The following is an 18,847-nucleotide window of genomic DNA, read 5'->3' on the forward strand; positions in this document are numbered from 1 at the left end:
ACTCTAATTTGGTGACGATTTTTCTGTGGGCTCCGTCAAATGTCGCTTTTCTCAGACCGTCGACGACATCTATACATCACGGTATACCTTCTTCGTAGGGACAAATTGAGCATTTTTTTTTCTAATGTGTGACGATCGTTGTGTAAAGGACAGAGCAGTGTGGTGAAAACTGAGGTCGCGCTGTGTAAAATAATATGGATGACAACACCAATGATACGGCTGTTGGTTGTATGCCAGCTATGGCGACTGGTGCGATGGACAGTGAAAAAGGCAATGCCCCAAAGTTTTCGCGCAGGAATCGTTTTCCAAACGGTCTTGTTGTTGACACAGCCCAAGCCGCTGCACTTCAACTGCAAGACCTCCAGCTGGAAAACCAATCGTGTGATCGCGAGGTGGAACAAGCGACGAATGCAGGATTCAGGTGTCGCACACCATCTGGGAGCTGCCTGAAAAGCCCGTGTAAGACCCCACCAACCACCCCATTTGAAAAGAAACACGTTCGATTTGCAGACAACCTAGGAAAAAGGCTTATTCAAGGCGTGCGATTGATAGAACGCAGTGATTCAGCTTCTGACATTCAAGTGCCTGATTATGTTTACGAGACACTAGGAATGCATCCGAATGACCCCATCCCGGTGACCAGCACATTTTTACATCCACTTTTTGATCAGCCGTGCGCCGACTATATGGACTTCCAAAATAGACTCCGCACCTACAATGTTTGCTTGGAGAATGCCGTATCATCGGATTTGACGGTGCTGGGAACTGTCAGAGTGTGCAACCTTGGTTTTCACAAAACCGTCGAAGTGCGATACACAATGGACGAGTGGCGTTCAACTACAAATAAAGCGGCCACTTATGTGAAAGATTCATGCGATGGCCCCACGGACAGGTTTACCTTCGGCCTCTCAGCTCCCCATGACCTAGGAATTGGCAATCGTTTAGAATTCGCTGTCTGTTTTAAAGTCGGTAGCAATGAATTCTGGGATAATAATAATGGAAAAAATTACATTTTTGAGTGCGAGCCCAAAGAGAATGTTTTCGACTTGTATTAGGAATACACTTGCATGCCAAATAATAGTTTTACCATAAAGGAGTGTCGTTTCGATTTTTAAAATTATTATAATGGCAATCACTTGAAATTCCTAATTAAGGTAATTTAATCAACCTGAGTGAAAAAAAAAAAAAAAAACTTTAAAAATTACAATTTCACTGTGATTGCCACTACTTTCAAATTACTGTTGCTAGAGGGTGTAATGTATAATTTGACCAGCCAAGGGAAAAACTTTATATAAAATTGATGTCATCAAAACTTGATTCTTGCACCAAAATTTAACAGTTTTGAAGTCTATCTGTGCTGGGCATTACTATGGCAATCATTTTGGGTATATAAGCACAACTAAAGATAAATGACTGTCAGACAACATTTTTATCAATTTAAACCCAAAAATTTATATATTTTATAGTTAAAATATTAAATTCTATTTCTTCATCTTCTTTGCTACCATGCCAACTGACATAACAATAAGTTCCAATATATATACATGTACCAAATACGGTAAACCATTCTGGCCTACATGATCACATATGGGATGGTTTATGTGTGGTTTAATTTCAACTGAGCATTACCAAAAAGTGTATTACATTATCTTTATCAGTAATGATACATTTAATTAACATATGCTAAAATTTTTAGTCACGTGATCTATTTCTTCATCTGCTTCTATCATCAATAAATACTGGTGAATTGTTATTATAATATCAGTGGATGGAGCTTCTAAATTTGATTTGATATACCATTAATTATTCTCGGACTCCAAAATCGTCCAAATGTCAACACCCCTTCAAGTTAAGGACTAGTTTTGGGTATGCATGCCATGCTTCTGGTGCAACATTATCAGGAAAAGAAAAACTATGATTGGAACATTTAAAGTGATTTACATTCATCCCTGTAAAGAATTGCCATTGTGAACGGTTATTAATCGGCAATTCATAGTGACAAAGGGGTTGAAGACATCAAGTAAACGTTTCAAATCTGATAACAGTAAGATTCAAAACGAGATGCTTTTGATTTTACAGCATCACGATGTGAATATAAATTAAGATCTGTGCAGTCAATCAACAAAGTATCTACATCATGAGTGCGAGAAGCTCAACTTATCTGACCTTTGGATGACCTTTGATAAGAATGAAAGAAATGAACCTTTAACATTGACATAAAGTTCTTTTGCTGGAGACCATGGCTACCACACAGGATAATGGACCTAAAGGGATCACATGTTTCTCTCCAGTGGGAGGTCAGTACTGTATTGTGCTGACTTTTAAACTTGGATACTTGCCATTGCTATAAAAGTTGAGTAATTGATTGATTATAGCAATATTGTGTATTGTATAACAATTTTAGTTCTACATTATTTTGGGGGGGGGGTGAATCTTTATTTTATTATTATACATCAACAATAGATTTTAACCATTTGTAATTAACAAGCCATTTGAAAGCATTCAGAACGTGTTCGAATGTGTTTAGGGTCTTCCATATAAGGACAACATGCAGCATTTTACGTCACATTCGATCACTCCTGTTTACATCAGACACAATCACTAGTGCAGTAATAACATTTTATTACTGAAATGATCTCGCGGGCAAGGACTTTCTAAAATGTGTTTTGTTGACCTTTTGTGCTGTTTTCCCACAAAATTACGACCACTGTAAAATATGTATTAGAAGCCGCGGCTTCTATTGAAATGGTACAACACAACAGAGGGGATGCGGCTTCTATTAGAGCATCTACACATATGAGAAATGATGAATTTTTGATTCTCAATTATTCGAAAAGAATGGAAGCGACTTCTATTAGGGATGCGGCTTCTAATAATAACAGATTTTACGACTACAAATATAGAAAAGATGTATAATAATAAAGTTAGCGCAAGAATACAGCAAAGTAGTATGAATTACCATACTGCCTTTGTGCACTATACTTCAGAGCTGAAACAAATACACTAAAACAATAATTTTTCTTTCGTAGTGAAAGTATGTGTAAACATTATAATCATCAAAACCTATGATTTGTGTGCATATGAATAACTTTGATATTTTTAATCATTTTTGTTAATTATTGAGTATTGATATACAATCTGAATTATGTTTTATCAAGCACTAAAAAGTTCCTTTTGCAGCAAATATTACGATATTTGAGAATATATTTACCGTTGCAAATCATGTTTGCACTTAGTATTATGTGGATGTGGTAGGGCTAAAAAATGCATACCCGGTATAAAGTTGCATGATACAACAACATTAGTCCGCAATAAAATACAATCCAGGGTGTATATCAATATGTACCACTGTCGCTGTCATGCGCAATTCCTTAGCATGGGTCAAGAGGTCAAACATGTTAGCCCATGTGTAGACGCATAGCATGGGCTAGTCTGATTACACATGCCAATCTGATCTAGCTCGTACACTTAGTATGGACTATGGAAACGTGTTTGAACTAAAGTACGTATCCTCTAGAATGACTTTGGCAGGATTTCCTACTTATGACTACCAGCGGTATATATTTCAAGCAAAATGAACTCATCTATGAGACTCAACAAGTGATTTCTGCATTATGTTTGGGTCATTCTGTAGTCAAGTCTAGTAGGTCCTCCATGTACAAAGATGCAACTGGATCTAGCCGATGTATTAACGTACAGGGTTAGCCTTAACACTAGTCCATACTAAATGTAGCAGCCTGAACTAATTTTAACCATTTTAATTATAATTCTTTTGAATTTTGTTTACAATGTTGATGGTATTTACATGTAGAGTTTTCAAGTTGCATTTGCATCATTGTTTAATATTATCGAAAAAATCAAAGATGCTTTAATTGAAATAATTTTTTTTTTTTTTGGATTTTTATTTTTTCTGGTTTCATATTTAAATATTAAGTTAGTTTTTTTTTTTTTTTTGGAAGTTAAAATTGCAGCAAGTTAATCTGAAAATGGATACTTTGTCTGCATTCTGTATCCTTGGTAACAATTTCAGTTTCACCATGGCATAAGGATGGTCATAATCTCTTCAGCTACTGTAGTTACATTTAATGAGTCAAATATTATAAATTCTGTGAGTGGTGATTGTAGAAATACTGTGAAAAGTTTTTCTTTATTTTTAAAACAGGATGGAGTTGCTGTGAAATTTCTTTTGCTTTCCTCTCTCAGATTTGTGAGTTTTTACCTTGCCCGTACCATCAAAGATGGAAGGGAAAGGTATATTAAGGGGAAAATTTTGTCTGTCGTTGTTGTTGTCGTCGTCGTCGTTGTCGTCGTTAATAATTGTTATTGTGTGCATAATAACTTTACTAATTCTATTCCAAACTTCATCAAATTTGGTCACCTTATTCATCAGTATAAAGTCTTCCCTGAGTTTGAACAACAGATGTCCTGTATGAAAATATCATGCAAAAATTGAGAAAATCTGATAAAATATTTTGACTGTTTCTACTTGACTGCTCACTGGTGATACACATCAAAGGTCACTGATCTCAGTGGAAATATGCATTGTTGTATGTGTTCAATGAAGCAAATCATTTATCTTGTAATAATATCCTTGGTAATGTATCTCAGAATCCCATACTGGGTTTCAAAACCAACTCATGGAGAGATTGCACAGTCTGATACACATTTGCAAACCTACCAATAAATTCTTTACAGAAAACAAGATGTCAGAAAATCAATATAAGCACTCCTATGAACTGGGTTAAGATCTGAAGCTAATAGAAAATCTGTTTAGTTCAAAGTTATCAAATCAAAAACAATACATAAAAAATACATAAAAAGCAAAACATTTCATCCACATTTTAAAAAGAAAATTGTTCTAAAATATATGTATTCTGTATTTGACAAACAGTTCATTCGACAAATGAAAACTCACAGGAATATGTTTCAGCTATTAGAACAGAATGATATAGTTTTTATAATACTGGTTTAAAAACGCACTTCAAAGATTGCAGTGTTTGAAGATGTAGATTCTCAGGAGGCAACAGTACTGTTGACTTCTCCCTCCACTGTACACCAACTAACTATTTAAGTTGATTTGCATACAAAGCAGAGCTTGCAACATGATAGCTATTCATAAAGGGCATTTTTTTTTTTACTTTTCATATAATACAGTAGTCACACAATGAGGCAGTTCATATTTGTCTCAGTGAATCATTAATTTTTGACAGACACCTGTACAAAATACTTGGACAAAAGCCAGCTAAGATTTTTTGTTATCTTGCATGTTTTATGAATCTATTCACGTCTAAATGCAGCACTTTTTTTTTGCGATGAAGCATTTGTTTTTATACTAAAATATCTGAATTACTTTGAATAAAGCTGGAAATTATGTCCCTTAAAATAATTAAACAAATAAGGCACCAATGTTTTTGTAAGATATTTACATCTTTTAAGGACATTCGGTAGACTGATTCCCCACTGTTGGTTCAACCCCAAAACTTGTTTGTATTCAAAATTAATTATGACAATGCATATTTATATTGAAACAAACTATGATAAAGGGAATTATATTATATAACAAAGGGCAAGGTCACCAGAGTTCAACTATGTTTTATTTTTTGGAAAAAAAACACCATCCAGATTTAGAATAATCAACCCCTAATTAAGATAATTAAGATAATCTTTTGCTGCTGCTGTATTTTCTGTAAAAAATTCACTGCACATGCTGAGTGTCAAGGTCGTAACAATCTAGGAGAGCGCTTTTTTTCAAATTTACCTAACTTATAACGCCCTCGAATCACTGTAGAATAATTCCTAAGTGCTGCATGTTAATTACTATTTTATGATAATTTGCATGCAAAATAATATGCTGGATGCAGTTACATGAACGGAATGAATCTGAAAATGACAATAACAATCTAGAGTATGCTGTACGTATCAATGTCTGGGTATTGCAATCACAAATGCCATACGTAGACATATTGGTCACAAATACCTGCATCATAGGGGCTGCTCATTTGAAAACTAGTAGGGGGACATGCAGGAGGAAGGGTACGCTGCAAAAAAAAAAGAAATTTGCCCAAACTTTCATTTCAATCAACGTCTAAATTGTTTTTCTTTTCTCTCGTTCCACAACTGTTTTACCTGAAATCCTCCAGTCCACTTTGTTTTCAAATTGGTAACCCAGAATAAATACATTTGATATATATATATATATATATTTATAATTGTATAGACACACAAGTGCAGACTTGTTTGTAGTTAAGACATGAAGTACAAGTTAATATGTTTAGACATTCCTATAGATTTGACCACACCTAAACAGGTGCTTTTGTGTGCGAGTTTTTTGATCACATGACTGATTTAAATGTACATAGTTGCTTCAGATTGCATGGATTGAATCTCTCCATTTGGCATTTAATGCTATAGATATAGTTTATGATACCAGCTTTTGTTACAGACTGGTGTTTTAAAGGTCAGTTTTGTTATTGTTAATTTTAATTGTACTAGGTGCCATAGGGCCTGAAAAATAATTGTATATTTGTTGATGATGCACTCTAATGTTTATTATATTTACCGCACCTGCTTTAAGAAATGCAAAACACTGGTGTTTTTAATAGTACATTAGATTTAGATTTAATGTTGGTATACGTGGTGTTTATAACCATTTTAAAAATGGGAATGTTTAAACAGCATGATCACAGATTTGAGCATGTTTTTTTTAGTCTAACCAATTTTACATCAAAGGGGAAACCTATTTTTTAAAAACTAAATACTGTTTTTCTAGTCCATTCTTCCTAGACTTGTGTGTATAACAGACATGTCATACGTTCGTTTAACTCTTTGAGCGTCAAGGTCAACTTTTGACGTAATCTACAAATTGATTTTGTAGTCTGCTTCTTCCTACGTAAAGTGTTGATAAAAAATTGACAAACATTTTGATCAAAAAACTAAAAATACTGGGGTAATATCTGAACTTGTCTGTATGGGCCAAAATAATGTGAAAATTTTACAAAATGTAAAAATATTTGCACTAAATTTGGGATGGAAAAATATCTGGTACTCAAAGGGTTGAAACCAAACAATAATCAGTCCCTTTGGTGTTTGGTCTAAACAACAATTACTCTACTGTATTTGAAGCTGTACAACAGTATTTTTTGCATGACAAGTTTTAAAGAATTTTGCTCAATTGTAGTTTGAATGAAGTCAAAAGTTTAACTATATCTAGTCTGTCCAGTTGAGTCGTTAAGTTTTTTAAGTGATCAGATACATAGTTATAATTTATTGTCAAATGTTCTGCTTTGGATCAAAGAAGCATCGATCACATTACATAATGACTTTTCCATACTTTAATGTAATATCCTGAAATATATCCCTTTAATATAGAAATTCTTGACATATTTTCTTTTACAAATTGACCAATCAACTTTCATATAACCTGTGAAATTCATTAAGTATATTTGGTTGTCACTATAAACAGGTTGGACTGCAGTAGCAAAAAACTCTGAAATGAAAAGATTTGCCTTCTGTTTGTTTGTTTTCACAGTGAGAAAAGAAAACTTTGTCAATATATTACACTTTTCACCCCCAGCCAGTACATAGGGATGTAGGACTGCTTTTCAGTGAACAGTTGTTTTTTCTACTTCATTAATCAGAAGTAAAATAATTCAGGTTAGAGGGTATTATAGAAGACACCCTAAGTCACTACATATTTCTACTTCAATGTTTCAAAGCAATGAAAAGTAAATGACAAATGTGGTTGACATGGAAACAAAAGGTGCTCATGTACATTGTTGCATGTGATTTGATTTAAAGACATGATTTTAATTTATAGAATTTTAATAGTAAAAAACTTGCGACTCAACTTTTTGCAAGAAGTGTGAATGTACATACAGTACAAATATTTATCCCAAGATTTTTCATGAAACGGAATGTTAATTTGGTCTGTTTACAGAAAAACAGATGCATTGTAAATATTTATAGTGTAGTTATTCCCTTAAGTGATTAATTTAACCAATATTGTGATATTGATTGTATATATAAAGAAAATAGAATATTTTATAAAGGATTGTTATTTTATTGCGTTCATGTTTTTTTGACTCGTGTGTGAAGCACACATTGGGATTCTTACCCGATCTGTGTTTATGTGTTCATGTCTGTTCCACTGATATTTCAAGAACCAAACATCATCATTTTTCCATAGATGTCACGAACTAATTACCACATTCCAATGAAACTTTGTACATAGATGCCCAGGAACAATGTGCAGATCTAATTAGTTTAGCGTTGAAATTCATTCTCGAAAACTAATTCTATTTCAATTAAACCTGGAACATAGATGCTTGTGCTTGATACAATGTGCAGACCTGATTAATTTAAAGCGGGGGGATCGTCACCTGCACACGCGCTAAAATGCAAAGGCTCATGGGCAGGTGCTTGTTTGTAAACAATGACACGCAATGGCCATCTGACGCATGCGCAGGTGATGACTCCCCCGCTTTTAAGGTTGAAATCAGTGCATACTAATTACTCATTGTCAATTGTTCCACAGATATGTTCAGTACCTCATCCCTCACCGAATTTTAAAGAAATTTGGTACATATATGCTTTGTGATGTATGTACCATATTATTAGTATTCATGCATAATAATGATCTAATTTGAATAAATTAATATGATCAGCTGTTCCAAATATTTCAAAAACCATCAGATTTCAATGAAATTTGTGCTCCAAGAGGGGGGAGGGGTTGTGATTAGTGTGCATATTAATTACCTAATTTGCATAATGTATGCCTGGAATGACTGACTGGAAGATTTACAATCCAATTTATTCTGTTTGTGTTAATAAGAGTTTTCTGTTAGTATTATAAACTTCAATTGTGTGGATCTTATTGCTTCCATATCTCAATGATTAGGCGTCTTGCTTACGAGGGCTATTTTTAAATAATTTTACAAATATTCATATACCTCCTATACCTTCACCACAGGGGAGTTCTTTCCATGCTTTCTTTGATTTTATTGATGGAAAGAAACAAGCAGCGATGATTTTGTATTTTGGCATTTTGTGATCAGGACTATCGATCCTTCAGTTATGAAGTCAAAACATTTGCCATATGAATTAAATACGACTTGCTAGAGATAATCGGCTGATCACAAAAAGAAATATTTTGAAATCTGATTCGTCTGTAGCTGGCTAGCTTGTATGTCATTTGCAAGTAGAGGGTTTCGTGAGTTCAGTATGCAGCTATAGAATTGGCACAGGTCTTCGTTTACTATAATAGGCTTACGTTGCTAATTACAAAACAATTAATTTTTTAGCAATTGTGTTTGTTAATCATGGAAATGAATATAATCATACCCAGGCAAGGTTTTTTCAATTAAGGCAATAACAAAAAAACTTATGTTGCCCTGAAGTTTGAAAATTGAAAAATTGGGTCGGTCGGTCGGTTGGTTGGTCAAATTTTTTTTTTTAAACTTGTGAAAACTAAGGGTATTGTAAATAACCCGTATATGGGAAAAAAAAAAAACGCGACCCGATATTTCATATTTTTCAGTCTGCCACTGAGGCCAACAAAACAATTTTTTTTTTTTTGGCCTTATGTTATTGTGTTGTTCAACAGTCGATGCCAAGTACAGATGTCGCACACTTTCATTTTTTCTAGTGATATTTTAATATAAATATTAAATGACCTTTCATTCAGTGAAGGCCACAGAATGACCAGCATGCATTGTGGGTAGAAATCCACAGATCCCTGTTCTGGAATGGAAATGTTGTACAGTATATACCAGTCTACTGTTATAAGGAATAACATTTCATTTGTTGAATATGCGTTATACTTCATACTGCGAATAATGTTAGGAATATATAAATATGTGATTCATGTGTGGATAGCGCTGAAATATCCAAGCCAGTTTCATTTGATATATCCCAATCAGTCAAACCATTGTTCATTTATTAATGCTCATTGATCAACTGAGAACACCGCTAATGATGCGTGCATGCAACTTTTTCCTATGTTTCATTGGATTCTAAGGAATTTTGTTAGTCCATGTCTCGTATGAATATAATTCAGAGTAGATTTCTTACCTTTAAATTTCAGGAGCTTGCACTGTGGTCTTGGCATCTCATCACAAGAGTATATTCTATTACATCACCACAGAATTAGCTAACATTTTAGTTACATCTATGATGACACTGCAATCTCAATAAGTCATTTTCTTTACCTATAAAAGGTCACACATCTTTTTATCAAAAAATTATGGCTGACTATTCACAGAGGCTCCACATCGTTTGGGATGGCTTATCCAAAATTTCTTTATTTTGAAATTTTATAGAAAATTTCTATTGACCCCCCCTCCCATTATGAAGGTTGGGACTGCAAACTCTTTTTGAACTATCTTTGTTATTCAAATCAATGAGTGTTATAAACACAAAATGTCAATGAAAGAAACAAAATATCCATTCAACATGCATATTGAAAAAATAGTATGGACTTGTTGAATTACACCCAGTGTGAATGAAATCTGTATTTGAGATATCACACAAACTTTATAATGATAGTCTTTCTGGGATAAAAAAAAATTAGGTGCAGTAGAAGAAAATTTATTTGGGGTCCCAGAAAACCTGGTCCGAGACCTGCTAAAAAGTATCAATCAAAAAAATCTTAAGTATCCTCTTCTACTTTTAATGGCTACAAGACTTTGATTCTCCAAAACCATTGTGCATATTGTCACACACAATTTAAAAAAAAAAAAGTATTGATACTCTATTAGTACCACATGTCCTTACATAAATTACAATATAGTCGTAAATATTAGAAGAGGCTACATATGGCTATTTATGATAGTCACTTTATAGTTTCTATAGACAAAATAGGTAATAGTATATGATTCAGTATAAAATAAATACAATGTGCTTCTAATAGAACAAATATGGTATGTGCATTTCTAATAGGGTGTGCTTCTAATAGAACATATATGGTGTGTGCATTTCTACTAGGGTGTGCTTCTGATAGAGCAAATATGGTATATGCATTTCTACTAGGGTGCGTTTCTAATAGAGCAAATATGGTATGTGCATTTCTACTAGAGCTAATATGGTATGTGCATTTCTACTAGGGTGTGCTTCTAATTGAGTAAATATGGTACGTGCATTTCTACAAGTTTAAGGGTGTGCTTCTAATAGAGCAAATATGGTATGTGCATTTCTACTAGGGTGAGCTTCTAATTGAGTAAATATGGTACGTGCATTTCTACAAGTTTAAGGGTGTGCTTCTAATAGAGCAAATATGGTATGTGCATTTCTACTAGTGTGCTTCTAATAGAGCAAATATGGTGTGTGCATTTCTATTAGGGTGTGCTTCTAATAGAGCAAATATGGTGTGTGCATTTCTTTTAGGGTGTGCTTCTAATAGAGCAAATATGGTGTGTGCATTTTTACTAGAGTGTGCTTCTAATAGAGCAAATATGGTATGCGGATTTCTACTAGGGTGTGCTTCTAATAGAGCAAATATGGTGTGTGTATTTCTATTAGGGTGTGCTTCCAATAGAGCAAATATGGTGTGTGCATTTCAACTAGGGTGTGCTTCTAATAGAACAAATATGGTGTGTGCATTTCTACTAGGGTGTGCTTCTAATAGAGAAAATATGGTATGTGGATTTCTATTAGGGTGTGCTTCTAATTGAGCAAATATGGTATATAGAGAAGATTACTTGTTACTTTTATTTATTATTCTGTGAAATTCAAAGGTCAAAGGTCTTTCTATTCATTCGCATATCTGGAATTTGTCCAACTAAATTAATGTGTCAGTGTTGGGGTTGATGACCTCAAAACAAACAGGTGAAAATAGAACACGTTAGAGCAACGAACTGAATGGCATAGAGCCAGCTATCATGATAAAGTTGGAATGTATAAACACATGTTAAAACAACTCCTATGGTACAGTCATTTACTGATGTCTAGAGGCTTCCCGGAGTTCAATGTACCATATAACCAAATCAGAACATCCTCTAATTGTGTCACATTACCGCTGCACGTCTTATTTCCCGTCAATTTAAGTATGCCATGAACCAACTTTCTCTAAGAAGGCTAAGAATTCTGGTGAAATGTTAATAAATTTAATTGTAAGTCACATGATGTTCGTTACTTAGAGAATAAAAGATGACGCACTTCCCGCTAATGCATGATAACAGGACGATAATGTACACAATAATACAAACCCATTCTTTAGAGGGTGGTAGTCGTCTCACCACGCATGCGCAAGATATATGGGTCTCGTATAAACAAAAATAGCGACTTTGACTGTTGCGTAGATCAACAAGTACAAACTGAGACTTTTCCAAGCTTTAATTACGTAATTTTAGGTGATTGGAAGGTATCGAAAGAGTAATCAGTGATAATCAGTGCAATTCGCGCAGATGTCAACCTCAAACTTCCACTTGAAGAGCGCATTGGATTGTGGGAAAATCAATTTTTATCAACACAAATGTCGCACATGCGCAGCGAGGCAACCACCGCGCTTTAAGCAAGCATCCCCATCTCAGCCCTGTTATTTAAACAATGAATCCTTACTATCTATGACAAGATACTGTGTGACGCAAAGCCGAATCTCGTCTGGCGCTGTGAGGAGTCATTATTGTTTAAATAACAGAGCCAGGATGTGCGCAATAATAATTATTTAAGCAAACATATTGGAAGAAGAAATGGGTCTATGGCAAGATAACGTGTGAGGCAAAGATGAACCCTTCTAGATCCTTCTGTCTGAAAATTAGTAGAATGTTTCCCTAATGTCACAAAATGAACCAATCTAATAAAGGTTCACCCAAAGTACATGTACATATATACCAAGTTTTTAAGAACTCAAATAGCCTTTTCACTAAAAATGACAAAAATATTTGCTAAAATTATATCATCATGAAATCTAATAGAAGTCCACCCAATGTATCTGTATACTAAGCGATGACAACGGAGTTAAATAAAAAATTAGGTAGGTTAAATTTGTTGCAAAATTACAAATGTTAACTTTGGCATTCTAAGGGTTTAGCAGATTGCAAAATAAAATGTTATTTAAGTAGATGATGTATTGTCATTGTACCAATTAAGTTTTACTACCGCCACCGGACATAGCAGCGCAGCGCACATATCGTTCAAATACCAATACAGTGTGTGAAATTATTGTTTCTGCTCTCTTGAGAGTTGTTACCCATCTCAACTATAAAACTTCACACGGAAATGTATTTACAATATTTCAATAGACTTGGATGAACTTGTATGGGGAAAACAGTTTGTAGAAATTTCAGGATAAAATTGTAAAAGCATAAATAAAGACAGGAAACATGTGTCATACGTGTGGAACAACTATTTTTTTTTATTGTATACCAAATACACAAAAATGGCAAACTGTTCGTTATAAATGATTTTCAAAAAGCTGTGGTGGTTTCTACTTCAAAATAATGATATTTAACATGACGAGTCCAGCTGGTAAGAAAAAATCATGCAGTTGTGTTCCAATTTTAAAAGTAGGTGCCAGAAGCTTGTCTGAAACCAACTTTGTTAACTGCCAAGCAAATTTGCACACTAACACGCTACATTAATGTTTGAATGCTCTGTGCGGCGGTAGTAAATGGTATAAAACCATGGAAGTGCATGTGCAAGTCGGCCATGTTGAATCACACAAATCTTTACACAATGCCAAATTTGAAAAATCCATTTATACATGTACTTATTCAAATTACAGCTGGCTATACACTCACACACCATATAGGTTTTATTAAAAACTCATATTCAAATTACAGCTGGCTATACACTCACACACCATATAGGTTTTATTAAAAACTCATATTCAAATTACAGCTGGCTATACACTCACACACCATATAGGTTTTATTAAAAACTCATATTCAAATTACAGCTGGCTATACACTCACACACCATATAGATTTTATTAAAAACTCATATTCAAATTACAGCTGGCTATACACTCACACACCATATAGGTTTTATTAAAAACTCGTATTCAAATTACAGCTGGCTATACACTCACACACCATATAGATTTTATTAAAAACTCATATTCAAATTACAGCTGGCTATACACTCACACACCATATAGATTTTATTAAAAACTCATATTCAAATTACAGCTGGCTATACACTCACACACCATATAGATTTTATTAAAAACTCATATTCAAATTACAGCTGGCTATACACTCACACACCATATAGATTTTATTAAAAACTCATATTCAAATTACAGCTGGCTATACACTCACACACCATATAGGTTTTATTAAAAACTCATATTCAAATTACAGCTGGCTATACACTCACACACCATATAGATTTTATTAAAAACTCATATTCAAATTACAGCTGGCTATACACTCACACACCATATAGATTTTATTAAAAACTCATTCAAATTACAGCTGGCTATACACTCACACACCATATAGATTTTATTAAAAACTCATATTCAAATTACAGCTGGCTATACACTCACACACCATATAGATTTTATTAAAAACTCATATTCAAATTACAGCTGGCTATACACTCACACACCATATAGATTTTATTAAAAACTCATATTCAAATTACAGCTGGCTATACACTCACACACCATATAGATTTTATTAAAAACTCATATTCAAATTACAGCTGGCTATACACTCACACACCATATAGGTTTTATTAAAAACTCATATTCAAATTACAGCTGGCTATACACTCACACACCATATAGATTTTATTAAAAACTCATATTCAAATTACAGCTGGCTATACACTCACACACCATATAGATTTTATTAAAAACTCATTCAAATTACAGCTGGCTATACACTCACACACCATATAGATTTTATTAAAAACTCATATTCAAATTACAGCTGGCTATACACTCACACACCATATAGATTTTATTAAAAACTCATATTCAAATTACAGCTGGCTATACACTCACACACCATATAGATTTTATTAAAAACTCATATTCAAATTACAGCTGGCTATACACTCACACACCATATAGATTTTATTAAAAACTCATATTCAAATTACAGCTGGCTATACACTCACACACCATATAGATTTTATTAAAAACTCATATTCAAATTACAGCTGGCTATACACTCACACACCATATAGATTTTATTAAAAACTCATATTCAAATTACAGCTGGCTATACACTCACACACCATATAGATTTTATTAAAAACTCATTCAAATTACAGCTGGCTATACACTCACACACCATATAGATTTTATTAAAAACTCATATTCAAATTACAGCTGGCTATACACTCACACACCATAAAGATTTTATTAAAAACTCATTCAAATTACAGCTGGCTATACACTCACACACCATATAGATTTTATTAAAAACTCATATTCAAATTACAGCTGGCTATACACTCACACACCATATAGATTTTATTAAAAACTCATATTCAAATTACAGCTGGCTATACACTCACACACCATATAGATTTTATTAAAAACTCATATTCAAATTACAGCTGGCTATACACTCACACACCATATAGATTTTATTAAAAACTCATATTCAAATTACAGCTGGCTATACACTCACACACCATATAGATTTTATTAAAAACTCATATTCAAATTACAGCTGGCTATACACTCACACACCATATAGATTTTATTAAAAACTCATATTCAAATTACAGCTGGCTATACACTCACACACCATATAGATTTTATTAAAAACTCAAACAAAAAATTACTAAGACAAAGATCCTGAAGCTTACATAGATATTCAAATTAAAACAAACAAAATTGTATCATCCAATTCCCAACTGACAAGTGAGCACTTCAAAGAAGCTATAAAATAGGGATCTACCATGATTTACTGTGCCTACTAAATATGTTTTGCGAAGTCTGATTTCATGTTATAGGAGTTCAGTCAGATAAGGTCTTGTTAAGACATGTATGGACTAATTATTTACAGAATGGCAGTAGAGCTTATTCAGCATTTTTTTTTTTCATTTATCTTTATTAAAATTTATTTTGTTCTATTATTTCAATTGTCTGACCAGAGAAGCAATCACAAAAACGTAGTAAAACAGCTTGTCCATGATTTGTGATTTATACTGTGATTTATGATAAAATTTATGTCATAATGGTTACAAACACGATAAAATAACTATTAGTTTATCAATAATGTTGGGTTTATTTCTTGGGGGTTGGAGCAGGGGGTTTGTGGGGGATTCACTGGACTTTCAGTTTAGTTGAGATGTATTGGCTAAAGTTATATTATCATACCCCATTGTAGAGCAAGTCATGATACAGGATAGCCTCCTTATATATATTAAATAACTTGTATGCTCTCTAATAAACCTTGAAACAATTAATACAGAGGCATCGTTAATTTTGATCATCAAATAAACATGTGACAGGATGTGTGAAATTTGAATATGAGCAAGACGTGTCAAAAGATATACGAGTAGGGAGGGAGTAAATCTGTCCCTGATTTTGGATTCAGTCCGAATGGTATTTTACAAGCACAATGTAGTTGTAAGTAATTATTTATGAAATTAACAAGTCTTTTTGTTTCTTAGTTAACATTAAATGTACAGTATTAATCTCACAGCCCCTTATAAAATACAAAATGAATTGTATTAAAGTTCCAACCCCAGCTGCCTTCGCCTGTTTTCCCCGCTTTACTGCAAATGAAAAATAGCAATATATCTAAAAAAAAAGTTGGCGAGGCAAAAATACATGCCATGACTTGTATTTATAATTGTCTACTTTTGGCACTAAAAATTATTGACACTATTTTAAAATAAGAAAACAACATATGTGGTTACTATGCTATTTAAGTAACATATCTAGGAGAGTATAGTACTGACATTTGGTTCTCATAATCAACACTGAGTCCAAATGTCTTCATGTCTGTACTTATTTTTATGTTCAATATTTCTAATTTATGGCAGAAATGCTAGATTTTGAAAATTAAATTGGCCACCATTTGGTCATCATGCATCAAATCACACCCAAATAAATGTGCATATGTGCTTCATTATATATAGTTTGAACATGATTGGTCAACGCATGTCAAAGATATAGCTCTGGAACTACATTTGTTAAAACAAAATGGCCACTAGTTGGCCATTTTGAATCCAATCTGAAAAAATATATTGCATCCTTTAAAACAAAATGATCACCAGTCAGCCATTTTGAGCTTAATCCGATAAATAAAAATACGTGTATCAAGGTCCCACTGTGTTCAATTTGTTGCCCTATGTTTAAACCAAATCCATCTACACATGACTGAGATCTGGTTCCGGAATTGTGAAAATATGCGATTTTGATGCATTTTAGTTATTAAAATTAGCGGCATTCAACTATCTTGAATCTGATTATTAATGCATGAGCATATGTTCGATAAAATATATGGTATATGTATGAAGTTTGGCTGGATATGGACGGATGGACATAAACACGCACAAGCCTAAAAAAAAAAGAAGCAGAGCCAAATAAGATCTGATTTAAATATGATTCGGCTCAACCAGAATTAGATAAAATAAATTGTGCAGGTAAAAAAAACCTGTTGAATTCCTGTCTAGGCATAGAATGGTTTGGGTCCATAAAAAATAAGTCTTCCGGTACTGTTATACTCTTTTTAATTTCATTTCATTTTTCATTGCTATACCTTTATTGTATTTTATAATCAAAGTCCCATAGATGATACAATAATAATAAAGATCATTATTATTATTATGTGAACATGCTGTCATGATACTGTATGTATGCCATTCTTAAAATATGAAAACAAGCAACGTCTGTGTGTCCTCTATCACACACCACTGATGCCCAAAGATTTGCTGTGACACAACTTGTTATGCTAATTCACTGGTGCAACAGAAAATTATACGATGTAATCTGACTTGTTATGATTATGGAATTTGTAACATGGCAAAGAGAACTTCACATTTTCACACTGAACAACATTCACATAGTTACAACACAGATCTTATCTTTAAATATCACATGTTGTTAAATTTACAAGCAAAGCTTTGACCTTTGTTACCATAATGTTATGATATTGAAAATAATGCCACATTTAAAACTGTGCTTGCTGTAATGTATACATTTCATTTACACAAAGTATTGTATTACAAGGAAATCAGTGATGTGCTGTAACCATGGCGTTATTGAATGCCAGCTATGTAATAAAAAGAAATCAAAGAAAGCTTAGAAAGAACTCCCATGTGCTGAGAGTATTGGAGACACATTAAATATAATTCGAAATTACTTAGCTGAAAACTAATTATGCAAATCAGAAAATTAATATGAACAGATTTGAGTGTAAAACTAATGAGGTCTTCGCAATGTAACAGAAAATCTATGTTTCCAAGTTTAATTGAAATGTGATTAGAACCAAAAAATTATGAATTATTATGCTTATTAGGGAATTAATATGAACAGATTTTTAACCCAAACTAATTAGGTTTGTACATTGTCCTAGAGCATCTTTTTACTAAGTTTCATTGAAATGGAATAATTAGTACTTTAGATATCAGTGTAAAAGCTTAAAATTGGTTAATTATGCAAATTAGGTAATTAATATGTACAGATTTTTACCGGCAATTATTTAGGTCTGTCTATTGTCCTACAGCATCCATGTACATTCCTTGATATGTGATGTATAGTACCTGAGATATCAGTGTGAAAGTTGGTTAATTATGCAAATTAGGTAATTAATATGCACAAATATTTACCCAAAACTAATTAGGTCTCTGCACAGTCCTCAAGTAACCATGTACCAAGTTTCATTGAAACGTGATCATTATTACTCGAAATATCAAAACCTGAAAATTAATTAATTATGCA

At 33.2% G+C, this 18,847-nt stretch overlaps 1 protein-coding gene across 1 annotated transcript; it reads left to right on the top strand.

Annotated features, from left to right (window-relative positions):
- On the top strand, positions 1-8,061 carry LOC102802229 (protein phosphatase 1 regulatory subunit 3B-like). Its single transcript, XM_085500270.1, has one exon. The coding sequence runs from the start codon at positions 195-197 to the stop codon at positions 1,053-1,055; it is 861 nt and encodes a 286-aa protein (XP_085356396.1). The 5' UTR covers positions 1-194; the 3' UTR covers positions 1,056-8,061.
- The last annotated feature ends 10,786 nt before the right edge of the window (positions 8,062-18,847 follow it).

Source organism: Saccoglossus kowalevskii, chromosome 6 (genome assembly GCF_978046115.1).
Source record: "Saccoglossus kowalevskii chromosome 6, keSacKowa6.1, whole genome shotgun sequence".
Taxonomy (NCBI): domain Eukaryota; kingdom Metazoa; phylum Hemichordata; class Enteropneusta; family Harrimaniidae; genus Saccoglossus; species Saccoglossus kowalevskii.